Source organism: Panulirus ornatus, chromosome 12, assembly GCF_036320965.1.
Source record: "Panulirus ornatus isolate Po-2019 chromosome 12, ASM3632096v1, whole genome shotgun sequence".
Lineage (NCBI taxonomy): Eukaryota > Metazoa > Arthropoda > Malacostraca > Decapoda > Palinuridae > Panulirus > Panulirus ornatus.
Genome location: NC_092235.1, coordinates 25,873,763 through 25,892,475, shown reverse-complemented (window position 1 = coordinate 25,892,475; position 18,713 = coordinate 25,873,763). Strand labels below are relative to the sequence as shown.

At 47.4% G+C, this 18,713-nt stretch overlaps 2 protein-coding genes across 2 annotated transcripts in view; one reads left to right on the top strand and one right to left on the bottom strand.

The window, feature by feature from the left end:
- The window catches only part of LOC139751729 (uncharacterized), a 19,726-nt gene extending 11,488 nt beyond the window's left edge, over nucleotides 1-8,238 (bottom strand). The window contains exons 1-2 of the mRNA XM_071667284.1: nucleotides 8,029-8,238; nucleotides 6,997-7,198 (exon numbers count right to left, since the gene is read on the bottom strand). The gene's annotated coding sequence lies outside the window, so the exon portion shown is untranslated. The remainder of the gene's footprint in view (nucleotides 1-6,996; nucleotides 7,199-8,028) is intronic.
- A 2,578-nt stretch (nucleotides 8,239-10,816) lies between these two features.
- On the top strand, nucleotides 10,817-17,199 carry LOC139751903 (1,5-anhydro-D-fructose reductase-like). Its single transcript, XM_071667582.1, has 9 exons — nucleotides 10,817-10,975; nucleotides 13,491-13,658; nucleotides 14,510-14,627; nucleotides 15,094-15,185; nucleotides 15,313-15,385; nucleotides 15,898-16,036; nucleotides 16,146-16,308; nucleotides 16,481-16,581; nucleotides 16,720-17,199. The coding sequence occupies exons 1-9, from the start codon at nucleotides 10,823-10,825 to the stop codon at nucleotides 16,751-16,753; spliced, it is 1,041 nt and encodes a 346-aa protein (XP_071523683.1). The 5' UTR covers nucleotides 10,817-10,822; the 3' UTR covers nucleotides 16,754-17,199.
- The last annotated feature ends 1,514 nt before the right edge of the window (nucleotides 17,200-18,713 follow it).

Here is an 18,713-nt window from a genome sequence, read left to right as displayed (position 1 = left end):
ACGACCCCTGAGCACGCGCGAACGACGACCCTTGGGCACAACGACCTGGCTATCATAAGGGTCGTGCCGTCGTGTTAAAGGGTCGTACTGTCGTGCTCAAGGAATCAGAGATAGATATAAGAATGAATATCTTTAAATCTCACTCAGATTATTAATATCTTTGTGAGCAAACTTCGGGAGATTTAAAATCGCCGTTCTGTAAAGTCGTTAAGGTAAAGAAAACGTAGGGCGGGTTGAACCAACAAACGCTCATTAAAGAAAACAGGGAAGACGGCGATAATATCTCGCAAAACTCCCACCGTAAACTTACAAAGCATTCCGCTAAACCTACTTCCGTCTTGACCTGGAAGAGAGAGAGAGAGAGAGAGAGAGAGAGAGAGAGAGAGAGAGAGAGAGAGAGAGAGAGAGAGAGAGAGAGAGACAAGTAATATTAAAAGGCAAGGTCTGTGATGGTGTTTGCGTGAGTGGGGGAGAGAGGGGGGGGGGGGAGGCTGAGAAGAGGGACTTGGGAGGGAGGAGGTAAAGGAAGAAGGTGGGGGGTGTGTGTCTAGCGATTGCTCCCCCCCCCCTCCCCCCTCTCTCTCCTCCTGCTCAAGTCGATACAAATTACAGCAGCGTCCTGAACGACGCTTGAGCACGAGATGTGGATGGGGGGGAGAGCTCTGATGGCCTGACGTATGAATGGAAATTATAATGATGATCGACCGTAAGGACCCAGGAGCTGTCACAGACAAGGAGGGGAGCACTGCATTGTCTTGCCCCCCTCCCCCCCCCCACACACGGGAGGGTTACGACCCTTGTGTTGTGGTATATCTTATGGAAATCTCCCACACAAATACTGTGGCAAGAATCCACGATATGAATAATGTTAAGATTGGCTTACACTCATGCAGACCACGCTACGACGACCCTTGACCACTGCGGTACGACCCTTGACCACGAGGATACGACCCTTGACCACTGCGGTATGACCCTTGACCACGAGGATACGACCCTTGACCACTGAGGTATGACCCTTGAGGACGGTGGTACGACCCTTGCGCACGATGGTACGACCCTTGGGTGTCTGATGGCATGGCCTTTGACCTGACCATGATGGTTCCCAGGCGAGACAACTGAACATTTCTTGAACTACAAGATTTCCAGTCATGATCACTTGTTGAAGTGTGTGTGTGTGTGTGTGTGTGTGTCATGCCTTTATTGACGCTGGTCATAACTTGTATAGTGACCCACTATCAAACTTAAATTCAATAACACAATACATATCATCTTGATCATTATATTCTTCTGAGTGTTGAATATGTGATATAATTCCATAAAAGAATCATTAAAGAAGAGGTAAATATTTTTTAGGGGATGAATAATGTTGGACACACACACACACACTGAGATAGACAGACAGACAGACAGACACACACACACACACACACACACACACACACACACACACACATACACACACACGAGTTCCGAGGTTCGAACCCTGTGTGGACCATCACCCGGGGGAAGAGTCGACCCCTGGGAAACACCGGGTGGGTGGGTCTTGTTGTTGACCCAGTGGCAGACAATGTGTGTTTGTTTACCTGTATCGGTTTACGGCTGGTGAGGAGGCCAGGGTGAGTGGGGTGGGGACGGGGGCAGTCCACTGCTCTCTCTGGCTCCCGGTGGGTGAGTGGGTGGGGCTAAGGGGGTGGTCACTGGCCATCTATGGTAGAGACAATGAACAGATCTCCACTCAGGGGTCAGGTCCCCACAATGTGGGAGTGGATGGGTGAGCGGGGGGTTGGAATTGAAAAAGGGGAGAGCGTCACGTGAGGCGTGTGTGGGGTGGGGGAGGGAAAGAATTCGAAGATGTGGGACAAGCGGGGATGGGGGGTGGGGGGGTGGGGGGTAGTCTTGGCCGCCCCCAACCCCTCACCTCATTACTGACGGTTTGTAAACACTGACAGTGAGGGGAGGGGTCGTGGGAGAGGGGGGGGGGGACACACACACACACACACACACACACACACACACACACACACACACACACACACACACTTATTCTCTCGAGTAAAACCTTTTGAGAAAATGGCTAGTGGGCACCCTCCACCCACCTTCATCATTTGCAAAAAGCAAAAACAAAACAAAACAAAAAAATGTACCACAGCGACATGGTACAGAGCAGCACATACGGTACACCACACCTCTACGGTACACTCAGTCAGTCACACCACAATCACACAAGTCTCTAAATATGAGAGATAATCTATAAGTGAGACTATCGCATGTTGTCATCAACATACAGATATTTTGAGCACGACGCTACGACCCTTGAGCACGACGTCAGTACGACCCTTGAACACGACGTCAGTACGACCCTCGAACACGACAGTAAACTCCTTAGATAGTAATACGGGGTGGTCTTTGACCTATCCTTCAATGGCTAGGTTACAGATCGAGTCGTACAGTCGTGCTCATGGGTCGTACAGTCGTGCTCATGGGTCGTACAGTCGTGCTCACGGGTCGTACAGTCGTGCTCACGGGTCGTAACAATGAGCATAAAGTTATTAACGACCAAAAAAATAAGGGACCATTAAATAAGTTATTAACGATCAAAAAAAATAAAAAAAATTAGGGACCATTAAATTTCTTTTACGTTTTCAGGTTTTCCTCGACCACTGGTCCTGATGGTCGGTTGTAGAGGACACAACCCCCTGGCCGCCCTGCACTTCGTCATGGACCACGACGGGAAAATTATATGACCACTAAACGTGTCTGGGTTGGCCAGGGTCACGGTGGGCGATCTACTTCAAGGCTGAGAGCAAGCAATGTGGCTGCTCGTTGGGTTGGTCCACTTGTGTACTATGTTAAGTTGATATATATATATATATATATATATATATATATATATATATATATATATATATATATACTCGTCATGATATTGCCCATGAGGTCAATGACCCCGACCTCATGTCACCAAACTTGTTCACGTCTATCCCCTGAATGGTGTCCTAGTGTTGGGACCGAAATACAGAACTTCTACATACCTTCTATATAGAGAGAGAGAGTTGACCCGGGGAGGGGAGAGAGAGAGAGAGAGAGTTGACCCGGGGAGGGGAGAGAGAGAGAGAGAGTTGACCCGGGGAGGGGAGAGAGAGAGAGAGTTGACCCGGGGAGGGGAGAGAGAGAGAGAGAGAGTTGACCCGGGGAGGGGAGAGAGAGAGAGAGAGAGAGAGAGAGAGAGAGTTGACCCGGGGAGGGGAGAGAGAGAGAGAGAGAGAGAGAGAGAGAGAGAGAGAGAGAGAGAGTTGACCCGGGGAGGGGAGAGAGAGAGAGAGTTGACCCGGGGAGGGGAGAGAGAGAGAGAGAGAGAGAGAGAGTTGACCCGGGGAGGGGAGAGAGAGAGAGAGAGAGAGAGAGAGAGAGAGAGAGAGAGAGAGTTGACCCGGGGAGGGGAGAGAGAGAGAGAGAGAGAGAGAGAGAGAGAGAGAGAGAGAGAGAGAGAGAGAGAGAGAGAGAGAGAGAGAGAGAGAGAGAGAGAGAGAGAGAGAGAGAGAGAGAGAGAGAGAGAGTTGACCCGGGGAGGGGAGAGAGAGAGAGAGTTGACCCGGGGAGGGGAGAGAGAGAGAGAGTTGACCCGGGGAGGGGAGAGAGAGAGAGAGTTGACCCGGGGAGGGGAGAGAGAGAGAGAGAGAGAGTTGACCCGGGGAGGGGAGAGAGAGAGAGAGTTGACCCGGGGAGGGGAGAGAGAGAGAGAGTTGACCCGGGGAGGGGAGAGAGAGAGAGAGTTGACCCGGGGAGGGGAGAGAGAGAGAGAGAGTTGACCCGGGGAGGGGAGAGAGAGAGAGAGAGAGTTGACCCGGGGAGGGGAGAGAGAGAGAGAGAGAGAGAGAGAGAGTTGACCCGGGGAGGGGAGAGAGAGAGAGAGAGAGAGAGAGAGAGAGAGTTGACCCGGGGAGGGGAGAGAGAGAGAGAGTTGACCCGGGGAGGGGAGAGAGAGAGAGAGTTGACCCGGGGAGGGGAGAGAGAGAGAGAGAGAGAGTTGACCCGGGGAGGGGAGAGAGAGAGAGAGTTGACCCGGGGAGGGGAGAGAGAGAGAGAGAGAGAGAGAGAGAGAGAGAGAGAGAGAGAGAGAGTTGACCCGGGGAGGGGAGAGAGAGAGAGAGAGAGAGTTGACCCGGGGAGGGGAGAGAGAGAGAGAGAGAGAGAGAGAGAGAGAGAGAGAGAGAGTTGACCCGGGGAGGGGAGAGAGAGAGAGAGAGAGAGAGAGAGAGAGAGAGAGAGAGAGAGAGAGAGAGAGAGAGAGAGAGAGAGAGAGAGAGAGAGAGTTGACCCGGGGAGGGGAGAGAGAGAGAGAGAGAGAGAGAGAGAGAGTTGACCCGGGGAGGGGAGAGAGAGAGAGAGTTGACCCGGGGAGGGGAGAGAGAGAGAGAGTTGACCCGGGGAGGGGAGAGAGAGAGAGAGAGAGAGAGAGAGAGAGAGAGAGAGAGAGTTGACCCGGGGAGGGGAGAGAGAGAGAGAGAGTTGACCCGGGGAGGGGAGAGAGAGAGAGAGAGAGTTGACCCGGGGAGGGGAGAGAGAGAGAGAGTTGACCCGGGGAGGGGAGAGAGAGAGAGAGTTGACCCGGGGAGGGGAGAGAGAGAGAGAGAGAGAGAGAGAGAGAGAGAGAGAGAGAGAGAGAGAGAGAGAGAGAGAGAGAGAGAGTTGACCCGGGGAGGGGAGAGAGAGAGAGAGTTGACCCGGGGAGGGGAGAGAGAGAGAGAGAGTTGACCCGGGGAGGGGAGAGAGAGAGAGAGTTGACCCGGGGAGGGGAGAGAGAGAGAGAGAGAGAGAGTTGACCCGGGGAGGGGAGAGAGAGAGAGAGAGAGAGAGAGAGAGAGAGAGAGAGAGAGAGAGAGAGAGAGAGAGAGAGAGAGAGAGAGTTGACCCGGGGAGGGGAGAGAGAGAGTTGACCCGGGGAGGGGAGAGAGAGAGAGAGTTGACCCGGGGAGGGGAGAGAGAGAGAGAGTTGACCCGGGGAGGGGAGAGAGAGAGAGAGAGAGAGAGAGAGAGAGTTGACCCGGGGAGGGGAGAGAGAGAGAGAGAGAGAGAGAGAGAGTTGACCCGGGGAGGGGAGAGAGAGAGAGAGAGAGAGAGAGAGAGAGAGAGAGAGAGAGAGAGAGAGAGAGAGAGAGAGAGAGAGAGAGAGAGAGAGAGAGAGAGAGAGAGAGAGAGTTGACCCGGGGAGGGGAGAGAGAGAGAGAGTTGACCCGGGGAGGGGAGAGAGAGAGAGAGAGAGAGAGAGAGAGAGAGTTGACCCGGGGAGGGGAGAGAGAGAGAGAGTTGACCCGGGGAGGGGAGAGAGAGAGAGAGTTGACCCGGGGAGGGGAGAGAGAGAGAGAGAGAGAGAGAGAGAGAGAGAGAGAGAGTTGACCCGGGGAGGGGAGAGAGAGAGAGAGTTGACCCGGGGAGGGGAGAGAGAGAGAGAGTTGACCCGGGGAGGGGAGAGAGAGAGAGAGAGAGAGAGAGTTGACCCGGGGAGGGGAGAGAGAGAGAGAGTTGACCCGGGGAGGGGAGAGAGAGAGAGAGTTGACCCGGGGAGGGGAGAGAGAGAGAGAGTTGACCCGGGGAGGGGAGAGAGAGAGAGAGTTGACCCGGGGAGGGGAGAGAGAGAGAGAGAGAGAGAGAGAGAGTTGACCCGGGGAGGGGAGAGAGAGAGAGAGAGAGAGAGAGAGAGTTGACCCGGGGAGGGGAGAGAGAGAGAGAGAGTTGACCCGGGGAGGGGAGAGAGAGAGAGAGAGAGAGAGAGTTGACCCGGGGAGGGGAGAGAGAGAGAGAGTTGACCCGGGGAGGGGAGAGAGAGAGAGAGTTGACCCGGGGAGGGGAGAGAGAGAGAGAGAGAGAGAGAGAGAGAGAGAGAGAGAGAGAGAGAGAGAGAGAGAGTTGACCCGGGGAGGGGAGAGAGAGAGAGAGTTGACCCGGGGAGGGGAGAGAGAGAGAGAGAGTTGACCCGGGGAGGGGAGAGAGAGAGAGAGAGAGAGAGAGAGAGAGAGAGTTGACCCGGGGAGGGGAGAGAGAGAGAGAGTTGACCCGGGGAGGGGAGAGAGAGAGAGAGTTGACCCGGGGAGGGGAGAGAGAGAGAGAGAGTTGACCCGGGGAGGGGAGAGAGAGAGAGAGAGAGAGAGAGAGAGAGAGAGAGAGAGAGAGAGAGAGAGAGAGAGAGAGAGAGAGAGAGAGAGAGAGAGAGAGAGAGAGAGAGAGAGAGTTGACCCGGGGAGGGGAGAGAGAGAGAGAGTTGACCCGGGGAGGGGAGAGAGAGAGAGAGTTGACCCGGGGAGGGGAGAGAGAGAGAGAGTTGACCCGGGGAGGGGAGAGAGAGAGAGAGTTGACCCGGGGAGGGGAGAGAGAGAGAGAGAGAGAGAGAGAGAGAGAGAGAGAGAGAGAGAGAGAGAGAGAGAGAGAGAGAGAGAGAGAGAGAGAGAGAGAGAGTTGACCCGGGGAGGGGAGAGAAAAGTTTTGCTCACCCCTCAATTCTACACCCTCCTTCCCCCAGCTCATGGCGCCCACCAGCCAATTCCAGCCGCTGGTGGCCATCCCTTGATGAGGACATTACAGCTGACGGCCAGACACACACACACACACACACACACACACACACACACACAGACTACGTCTTCGTAATCAGTTTTTACATTTACATAGTCGCTTGGCATTGTGGGTCTCCAGAGGCCATAACAGCGAGAAAAATGACCCTAGAATTCCAACCACATCAATAAAACAAACAATGTAATGAAGCAACTTGGTGAATATTGTGTGTGTGTGTGTGTGTGTGTGTGTGTGTGTGTGTGTGTGTGTGTGTGGATATTGTGTTCGGGTTGTTTACTTACCCATTCGTCTGGACAGTCTGTACGTCAGTAGTTTACCCTCAACTTACAATTACATTAAACACTTTGATACTCTAAGTTTAACTGACCTTTCGTGGCCTTCGGTTCGGTTCCCCCGGAATTCATTTCACCGAAGCTTCGAACTCACCTGCACCAGTGGTGGTGGCTGGGGAAGGGGTCGGGCGTCGAAGCAGTACACGAAGCGGCTTCGTCAGTTCCATGTGAATCATCCCCTCTCAGTGGTGACGGTAGCACGACCCGTCTGCATCTTCCCAGTGGTGGCTCTTCCGTCCATGTGAACACCCCAGCTGTGGTGATGACGGATCACCATGACGTCATCATGCACATAGCTGGAATATATATAGAGAGAGTAAAACTGGATCAATCATGAGAATCAGGCAATCAAGCAACATTATAAACAAGAATGACTCATTTGTCTACGTAACTACAGTGGGATGATGTAAACAGTGGACACCGGACCTACGTAAGCCTACAGATGGACCGGTCTACAACACACGGTCCAACACGTAAAGTGGACCAACCTAATCACCAAAACACTGAAACAAAACAGATATGTTGGCTATACAAATACCGCCACTGGACGGACAGTGGTACAATATAAATAACCATCATATGTGGACCTACACACACACACACACACACACACACACACACACACCAGCAGTGTCCCAACACACGTGGACCAACACATACCAAACACTGCTGATCATCAACACACGTGGACCAACACCTACCAAACGCTGCTGATCAACACGATTACAAATCATCATAACATTAATCAATGCCAGTGTGGCTGCACACACTTCCGGTGTACCACCAGACGCAGGATTAACCGAGGTTGGACCACTATACCTCCACTGGACCAGAGTGTACCACCAGACGCAGGATTAACCGACGTTGGACCACTATACCTCCACTGGACCAGAGTGGACCACGTCAAACGCAGATGGTCCAACATATTTTCTCGGGTACTAAACGTGATTAATATCACGATTAATTAATCACTTTTCTAATCTTTTAGTAATGACTGACACCATGTAATCTTTGTATACTCAGGTTCCATCTTCACTTAACACTGTTTATTATCAAGAACAGAATTACGTACGAATCTCTAAAAGCAAATCGTGAACGAATATAAAAAACCATGAATAATAATCACCAGTAGTAAACTGTTTAGTTCCAAAGACTGGCGTATGTATACATTTTTCCCTTGGCTCTAGTTCTTCATCATATCAAGCAAGTCATGACGTAATACAATGTTTCCAGTCTGTGTTCATGATCCACTAAACTGTCCCCCACACTCCTCTCCTCGGCTGCTACGTCTGTGTGGTGGACGCGACCCAGCTGTGGTGAACGCGACCCGCCCTCCTCCAAGCCACTGGTGGAATGCGTCCGGCGCAAGCCCCGCCCCTGGGCTTTATACGTCAGCTGAGGGGAGGGTGGGTAGCCTCCTGGGGGAGGGGAGAGGGGGGGGAGGAGGGGAGGGGGGGATGCCCTTACAGAGGGGAAAAGAAGTTGCCCCTTGGGTGGAGAGGGGAGGGGAGGGGGGAGGGGGGAGGGAGATAGAGTTGCCCTGGGGCGTATGAGAGGGGAGATTGTCCCGTGAAGGGGAGAGAGAGTTGACCCGGGGAGGGGAGAGAGAGAGAGAGAGAAAGAGAGAGAGTTGACCCGGGGAGGGGAGAGAGAGAGAGTTGACCCGGGGAGGGGAGAGAAAAGTTTTGCTCACCCCTCAATTCTACGCCCTCTTCATCAACTCCTATTGACCCCTTTAACCCCAATCACCCACCTGGTCTTATCTCTAACCCTTTCAACAACCAGTTATTCGCAATCACTAACCATCTACGATAACACAACTCGATAAGGCTTATCGGATAACCTCAGCACGATTTTCGCCTCCACCCGGGTACCACATGCCTTCCAATTACACCCTTAACTGCTGCATCACCCACCATCACCCACCCTGGCAACAGGACCCGACGACCCCATCCATCAATACTGACGTAACACAACCTTAACTCCCCTCGATGTACGCCCCATCTTCTCCCCTCGAACCACCACGCACCTAACAACCACCCACCACTCGTTTTCTCCCCTCATTCTATCCCACAACTGCGAAATCACTTCCTTTACCCTCACTAACAAGGACACACAACTCCATCAGAAGAAGCATTTAAAAACCACGTTTAATGCACGTACATATCAATTCTCATCCACCATTGGAAAATTATCTTTTAATATATAAACTTTTTCGTTGATCAAAGAACTTACATTCTGTATAAAGATTCCATAACATTTATAACAAATGAAATACTATTCTTAAATTATAATTCCTTGTATATTTTGACTTCTTAATTCATCAATGGAAATAACGAGTACAAAAAAATAATATCTAACGTGAATAATATGGAGATCAGAAGAGTAATATTACGTTATATATATATATATATATATATATATATATATATATATATATATATATATATATATATATATATATATATATATACCCGATAAAGAAAATGTACACACATACATGGGCGACGATTACTTTCATGGCATCTTAAACAGTCATAACAAACAGTGAAGTACAGTCCTGCGCTCTGGCATATCCACACACCCCGCCTGGGTCTTTGGGCACCTTCACACTAAACTACCTGGGGTAGTACAGGTGATTAACGCATTGAATGACAAAAAAACAAGGCAGAAAAGTGCAGTATCAGAGGACTTCATCATAGCCTGGTAGATGGCTAGTTTGCGTGGTCGATGGAGACTTTGATAATAGTAAATGTGTGTGTGTGTGTAAAGATCTGTCATGTCTAAGGCTGGCAAGGTTTCCGGTCAATGACAGCGTGTCGTCGGGGTGCCGATGCTGACACAGGTAAGTTGCGTACAACCATTGTAGAGTGAAATGACTCATACAAGAATATTCATCATAACAGTACGTGTTACTAAATACATGTAAAGTCCAAATATTTACGTTACAGTAACCCAGCGAGACATTAATCCACGACTATAACATGTCAAATGTTACACCACATAATTCTGAGCCCATGGGCAATCAAAATTTTTATTTGTAACGCATTAAAGCGTGACTGTGGCATTAACTATATTAGATGAAATAAACGTTTAATAAAGGTAACATTCAAATCTCCCACAACAAACTCTCTTTATATTCATATTTAAATAATCTATATTAAGGTTCACTTGTGATACATTATATAAACAAATTACATATATTCCAAATTCTACAAATAATTGTATATAAAATCATGGAAGAATTTATATACAAAGCAAGATTATTAGAGAAATACTTCATTTTCTTCTTTGGCAAAATTTAGAGAATGTAAGAGAATTTATATGGATGACTTGTACAATTCGATATTCATTAAAAAAAATTTACCGAGCGAATAGTGTCTTTCCTTACTTTCATTTGAACTGTTCATCAAATTAATTATTTCTGAATAACCCAAATTTAAATTTGTCTCTTTATGTCATCACTCGGTAAACCAGAGCTCACAGTATTATCCAAATGGGGAGGATTTTAGACAAAATCAACCCATAGAATGTACCATTACCTCCTGCTACAGTAACATGTCCCCACTTTGATAACCTGAGGATTTGTGATTATTTACGAAACGAAAATAAAAATTGGGTACAAATGTGTTATGGCCCGTCGCTTGGCAGATGGCGTGCAGACATTTCGTAAGCCGCGGACAGGCCACGATATTAGCCAAATATCCTGCGTTAATCTCCTTCTATGCCTCTGTCTTATAACACAGAGCAACAATTAACGTTACGTAGTGACAATCAAACCTACGTCGTTGTTTCCGTACAATAATCATATCAGCAATGAAGTACATCAGCAATCTCATTTAAAGTTTTGTTAATCTTTCGCGTTTTGCCCGCCGCTACCGTGGTGGCCTGGCGGTTGGTCTTTTCTTGGTATCAACAGTATGAAGTGGGCCTGTTACTCAGTGTGGGGCCTGCAACCACTGGCTCAGGGAGGAAGGTTAATCCAATACCAACACAGGATGGCAGAGAAGGTGACCTTGAAAACCATCGCCTGTGGGCACAAGATGCCTGTACTGGGTCTTGGCACATTTATGGTAAGCCGAGAAATATACTAAATACTTTATAATACATTACCATACATTATAAATTCAATGTAGTTGATGTGGATTATGATATAAGTGTGCATGTTCTGACGAAGTATCATGCATGGCGTAGTTTTGGCAAGCCTTCGTCCCCACACCCCTGCCCGAGTCAGGCCACAAGCCTTCGCTCCTGGGTTTTCCAGTCGCTCATTTGACTAACGATTTCTGTACGTGTTTACTAACTTAATCCTCCACAACAGACGTCAAAATCGTATCTGCAAATCTGTTTGTGCTTTACCGAGGTCGCCTGACGTAGTCTCTCTGATCGTTATGCGCACAAGACAATAAATGAGAATAATCAAGCAATAAACAATTTGTTGACACTTGGATCTCATTGAGGCAACTTGCATAAATATCATAGACGAAAAAGAATTAAGACAGAGAGAGAATAGCATATTATAGACGAAAAGAATTAAGACAGAGAGAGAATAGCATATTATAGACGAAAAGAATTAAGACAGAGAGAGAATAGCATATTATAGACGAAAAGAATTAGAGAGAGAGAGAGAGAGAGAGAGAGAGAGAGAGAGAGAGAGAGAGAGAGAGAGAGAGAGAGAGAGAGAGAGAGAACAGCATTACAATTATGCGGTTCAGTGGAAAAACTCACTTCCTAAGAGGGTAGGACATAGATGTTTGAGAAGACTAAGTAGGTAAATAGTTCCAAGATTGAGCGGTGGTACTAAAGAAATAAACATTACAACGGCTCATCCTAGTATTAACGTCCACTGACAAAAAAAAAAATGACATCTCTCTCTACATATCTACAGCCTCGCTAAAGGTGGCATGTCACTCTTCATGATAACATACTCCGATTCAACATCACAGAAACCATTCCTACCATTTTTAGCTTTTTAACCCAGAGACCCCAATATACCAATGTAAATAATGTTAAGTCTAATGTGATAGTCACCAACACAGGAGCCCCCCAAGGTTGTGTATTGTCCCCAGCTCTTTTCACCTTGTATACAGATGATTGTAGAAGTGAAATTGATGATTGTACTATTATAAAATATGCTGACGATACAGTTATCTTAGGAAAAATTGTAAATAATAATTATGAAGGCTATTTAACTCAAGTTAAAAAATTCGTTGACTGGAGTAAACAAAATTTTTTGGAGCTTAATGTAAAGAAAACGAAAGAGATGATATTTGATTTCAGAACTAAAAATAAACACGTACCAGACCTATTAACAACTGAGGAAGAAAACGTAGCAAGAGTAAACTAGCATAAGTATTTGGGCTTTATGATTGATGACCAGTTGAAGGGAAGTGTTAATACAGATATGGTGTCAAGGAAATGTAACCAAAGATTACACTTTGTACGTATCTTGCATAACCTACATGTAGATAAAATGGTCATTAGCCTATTTTACAAATCAATTTTAGAATCAGTTATAAATTTTTCAATCACTGCCTGGTATGGAAAACTTACGTGCAAAGATATAAAGAAGTTGGGAAGGATTGTTAAGAAAGCAAGAAAACTAGGTGCAGAGACCACATCACTGAATAAGCTGTATCAAAAAGGTACAATGAAACAAGTAGACAGAATGATGAAAGATGTAACGCATCCGTTACATAATTGTAACACGTATCTTAAATCTGGTAGAAGGCTAGCTCTACCCAAGCTGCGCACTGACAGACACAAAAAGTCGTTTGTACCTAAAAGCATTCTGCTTTTCAATCATCTATCATCACTATAACTTCTAGCTTTAAGTTTCATGATAACTGTAGGTGATGGTTCATGATAGGGATGGTGACAAGCTGATATCGCATGTACACAATAGCAAAGTAACATTTTATATGAAATAACCTATGCAATATTTCTTGTTAATATTTTAATGTTTTTTTTTTTTTTTTTACAACTACTAAGGAGCTCTAAAGCCAAAACGAATTTCATTTTGTATTACTTTTTGTATAACAATTTGACGAATAAAGTATCTTATCTTATCTTATCTTACCCAAGATTCAACCCTCCACACTGTCTTATTATTACATAAACAAACACACACCACCACACTTTCTATCTCACAGTCCTGGCCGGTGGACGCGGCTGGCTCCCTGAGCGCTGCTGAATCTCTATAGAATGGGTCGAGGATAAGATGAACCATAAATGCGTAATAAAAATTCTTTCCTGCTGCCGTTACAACACCAGTGAAATATGAACCCCTTGTTGTTGTTGTAAATCATCCCCAGGCTGACGGCGCTACCAGGGAGGTGAGGGTAATGATCCGTACATGCCACTCCAGTTATTTTTTTTATGTGTTACCGACAAACAATAGTCTGGGAAAACCCTACGTGAGTGTACAGATAACCAGGTCATCTGTTACAACCTCCCCACTCATGGTACTGTCCTCCAGCACACAACTGGCTCATAGACCATCAGGTCTTCTGTTATCTGTCCTCTAGCAGAGAACTTGCTCACAGACCATCTCGTCTCCTGTTATGTCTCTCTCTCTCTCTCCCTCAGGCCAAGGGCGAGGAGGTGCGCGTGGCCCTCAGGGCGGCCCTGGAGTGCGGGTACCGTCACGTGGACACGGCCACGTCCTACCAGAACGAGGAGGCCATCGGGGACGTCCTGCAGGAGTGGCTGACGAGCGGCAAGGTCACCAGGGAGGAGCTCTTCATCACCACTAAGGTCAGTGGGGTCAACACACCTTTGCGTCACCCTTCACCTCACTTGATGCCAAACGGAATTTAAGAGGCAGTTTGAAAACGTCTCAGCACGGCGGTAAGACCCTTGGGCACGACGATGCGACCCTTGAGCACGACGGTACGACCCTTGAACACCACAGTGCGACCCTTGAATACGACGGTACGACCCTTGAACACCACAGTGCGACCCTTGAATACGACGGTACGATCCTTGAGCACGACGGTACGGAAGATTGTAAGGTTATCTTGCGTACACTGTACGAAGATAACCTATGGGTACACTAGAAAGATCTTTCCTCTTAAAGGAAACTATAATCAATCTACTTTTATTGGTCATCAGCACAGTTTGGCAACTCTTCAACTAATGCATAAGAAAAAAAAAATGGCTCAGCCGTACTTTAGATAAATGGCAACATGTAAGTCACTCATCATTTTCATATATTCAGGGTAAAAAATATCACTTGCGTTAATATATGACTATTCTTACATGACAACTATAAAATGAATGATTAAAGAGCAATCACCATATATTTCATCGGAATATATTCTATAAACCATCGTTTCTACTGCAACCGTATTAGTCACCCATCACCTAGTGATAACCATTTTCTGTGATACCTTCTTATAACAGAAAATTTTCTTTTAGGGGTAACAAATATATTTATTTCCATGCTGAATGAAAATTTTGACTTTAAGAAGTTGAGGAATTTGGGGCAGGATTGTTAAAAAATAAATTCAAATCACATTCTGGAGAGATAAGGCTCTATCTCTATGTAAAGTCTAAACCCCAACGCATAATGTATGAAAATACAATGTATGATTGTCTGTGACCAGCTGCCAGAAATCGGCAACCGGCCAGGAGACGTTGCCAAGTTCCTGCAGATGTCACTGGAGAAGCTCAGAGTCTCTTACGTGGACCTGTACCTCATCCACTCCCCCACTGGGGTAATAGGTGAGTCAACCCCACATCATGTTCTGTGAAAAGTGTGGACCCAATTGACGTTTTCTAACCTCGTAAGATAAGTCATCAACCAAATAAGTGAAATGTTTAGTCTCCATATATTTAGAAAAATGATGTTCATACAAACAAAAGTAAAATAAAAATTAATGCTTTTTCAACAGCTTCTTAGAAAATGGAGTACGTCCTCGACACACATGAAAAGAAAACGGCAGTTGTACACGGTATTTGAACAAGTTTTGCTGGATAATTGATTCGTCGCTTTACTGGGACCATTATGATGTCTTCATTAGACAAATGTAAACAAAGTAATGACCTCTACTGGACCACAATGACCTCTTAAACAGAGGACCACAATGACCTCTGCCTTAGTGGCCTACAGTGACCTCGGTCTTAGTGGACCGTGAGTGTCAACACAGTATCATGTGCCTAAAGCGACTCATTATTTTTTTTCCCCCAGCTGAAGATGGCGAAGACATGTATAACGAGGAGAACGGTGTTCCGGACCACGACACGGACCTGGAGGCAATCTGGAAGGCCATGGAGGACCAGGTAGGGTACGAGGGGGGGTGGGGGGGGGAGAGCAATATGGTACTAGGGGGTACCAGGTACAGTACACATCCCACATCAAGTCACTTTCCACATTGATTAGCAACTCATGTTCTGTTGGTGTTGACAGGTGGAGTGCGGCAGAGCCCACACCATTGGCATCTCCAACTTCAACAGTGTCCAGATCAACAGGATCATGAAGGGTGAGTCTACCTGCTGGTAGTTTACCATATACAGTCTACCTGTTGATAGTTTACCATGTACAGCCTACCTGATGATAGTTATATCAAGGTTGAGTCTACCTCTGTTGATGGGTTACCAGATAGTTTACCCCTTTTGATAGGTTACCAGGTAGAGTTTCCCCTCTCCTGGTAGTTTACCAAGTAGTCTACCTCTTTTGATAGTTTCTCGGGTTGTTTACGTGTTCCTAGTTTACCAGGTAAACTCCATTTGTTGATGGTACTCCAAAATCTGTAGTACCCAGATCGTGTCCCCCCCCCACAGCTCCAGTCTGTGCCTCTCCTGTACCATCGTGAGACTTTCCTGGGTCGAGACTTTGAGGTGTTGACATCTTGAGATGTCCCGGTATACCTGACACTAGGAAGTGATTCCTGACGCTGCTGCTCCTGGAGTGGTAGCTGACACAAGTGGTAGCTGACCCTTGAGTGGTAGGTGAGTGCTGGAGTATATCTTGACACGGTGTCTGGTGTTGCAGGGTGTCGGATCCCTCCTGTCAATCTTCAGGTTGAGGCCCAAATCTACCATCAACAGAAGGACCTCAAGGCCTTCTGTCACAAGCTGGGCATCTCCTTCTGTGCCTACAGCCCCCTAGGGGCGCCCTACCTAACCAACGGGTCAGTAATATTAACTTTTTCTTCTCTGACAAGTAATAATGTTCCTGCTGCTACCAGTTCCCAGTTAATATTGACCATTTAAGTGTAAATTGTCCGTCTACAACAACAGGACGGGTGATCGGCCGCCCCCCCTGAAGCATCCACGGGTGACATCCATCGCCACCCGGCTCAAGAGGACCCCGGCGCAGGTCCTCCTCCGCTTCCTCATCCAACTGGACATGATCGTCATCCCCAAGTCATCCAACCCAGACCGGATCAGGGAGAACTTCCAGGTGTGGAGGGGGGTGGGGGTGTTATCACTGTTCCTATGTCATATGACCTTACAAGGAAACCAGGTCAAAGGTTGACGCAAATGATCCTTTAAATTCGTCCCGTGAAATCACGTCGTACATTCTCCCGGCGTCACGTACTTCCGAGCTACTCTAACAGTCGATCCATTTCCAGGTGTTCGACTTCGAACTCAGCCCTGAGGACATGTCTTCCCTGAGGGACTTGGATGTGCCCGGGGGGAAGGGAAGGATCTCTGATTATGTCTACACCAAAGGGTAATTATCAGAGAGAGAGAGAGAGAGAGAGAGAGAGAGAGAGAGAGAGAGAGAGAGAGAGAGAGAGTCACAGCTGGGTACACTACCTGGGACGAATTTTCAAAAAAGGACCAAAGTCTATTCCTCTATCTTCCGCAGGCATCCAGAATACCCATTCGGCATCCCGTATTAGGCCACCTGTGTCATGGGATGATAGGACATCTGTAGGACACGATCAGAAGCCACCTGCGAGTCGAGACACCAGCTGCAGGACGTCAAAAAACCATTTTTCAGAACATCGAGAACCATGTTTATAAGAAACAATTAGCAAGAAGTCCTACAGCCACCTGCAGAATATGTATGAACCATCTGCGGGTAGGTCCCACAGCCATCTGTAGACCATGCATGATCCCTCTGCGGCCAGGTCCCTGAGCCATATGGTGGGCGTGCGAGGGGTCACTGGCGGCTCTCTTCATGACAGCTGGTTGACCCCTGATACGAGACACCCCAGAACCACCTGGTGGTAATTCAAATCTTTTATACATTTCTTGTTGTTTGGTCGCATTTCATTTGTTACTTTGCGCCGATTGCCCAGTTGTAGACCAGTCAGGTCATGGCTGAATAAAAGATTCCAACATTTGTATTTACTTTTGAACAGGACTGACCACAGGTACTTAACCCTTTTGAGCACTACGGTACGAACCTTAAGCGCGACAGTACGACCCTTCTAACAGGTTCAGGTCAAAGGCGTGGTCTTCATGTCTAAGGGTCGTAAGGTCGTCTTTTAAAGTTGTACCGTCCGTGGTGGAGGGTCGTACAGTCCGTGGTGGAGGGTCGTACCGTCCGTGGTGTACGGTCGTCCCGTCCGTACATCTGTGTCTGTATCTCACCTGACCTCAACACTGAGATACAATCACAAGCCAGACAATTACCCTCTCATGTGTATTATGAGGCGAGGAACGTAGCCTATTCCGTCGTTAGCCGTAACCCAACTCGTACAGTCGTTACGACCCGTTTGTTTCCGTCTCATCGCTGAAGCAGACCTGTCGCATCTTCACCAACGAAGCCGACCAGAGTGTCGTCAAATCCTCGCCATGTGCGAGGCATGGCTCGCCTCGTCCAATGAAGGTCTCCCGACCCAGGGTTGGCAAGGGCATCAGGGATGGCCTTGCTTGCAGACAAAGCACAGAATGTATTTTGCCTTCGCCGCCAGCTGTCTGGGGGCACACTCTGTCTGGCGGTGCTTGGGGCGTTTGGGTGTTTGCTACGAAAAGGCTGCAATTAATTCATCACCTCGGCTACCACCTCGTAAGTACTCTTTAAGTATCAACAAACTCGTCGTAATTACTACCCAACACGTAGCCATCGTCCACAGGGTCACAGACCGTTCTCAAACAGTGCTACTCTGAAATAAGGCTCAGTTTCCTAAGATGCTTTCACAACTACAATCAAGAATAGCTATCAGAAATTTGCTCTCTCTCTCTCTCTCTCTCTCTCTCTCTCTCTCTCTCTCTCTCTCTCTCTCTCTCTATGTGAAGGAGTTATGACAGGGCAGACGATAAACAAGACGAGACTGATGCAAATTTCTCTAACGCCCCCATGTTACAACAGTTGCCATGTACCACAACCTCCGTGCACACTGCTTGTGCCAAAAAATCGGTCGTCCACTCATCCACTTTCTTTGCATGATGTATTCATGACAGTAACAACACTGTCTGCGGCCCATTCCAGCATCAGACTTAATTACAGGTACTGCCACATACATCATCAACAACATCCACCCCTGCGAGAGCTCTAGTAAGAGACAAACAAAAGTAAACACGAGCGAGCAAAAAGAGGGAACCAAATACAGCGCCTTGCGGGACCCTCCTGTCTGGCCAACACATTAAACTGTTCTGCCGTATTTTTATGTTGAACCGACGCGAGTCACAGTTACTCGAGGTATCACAGCTAAATATGTTACATGTTGTGTTGACGTTTCCAAAGGGCACAGGCCCAGATATCAGAGGAATGTTTGATTATGGAAGTGTTTGTTGTGGTGGAAGGCGTACAGATGAATCTAATGTATATATATATATATATATATATATATATATATATATATATATATATATATTATCCCTGGGGATAGGGGAGAAAGAATACTTCCCACG

What these genes read in the sequence shown, in the direction of transcription:
- LOC139751903 (XM_071667582.1), top strand. Translation starts at nt 10,823, where the DNA reads ATGAAGTGGGCCTGTTACTCAGTGTGGGGCCTGCAACCACTGGCTCAG. An exon ending in TGGGTCTTGGCACATTTATG is followed by an intron (nt 10,976 to 13,490) that starts GTAAGCCGAGAA and finishes TCTCTCCCTCAG; the next exon opens with GCCAAGGGCGAGGAGGTGCG. An exon ending in AGCTCTTCATCACCACTAAG is followed by an intron (nt 13,659 to 14,509) that starts GTCAGTGGGGTC and finishes GTCTGTGACCAG; the next exon opens with CTGCCAGAAATCGGCAACCG.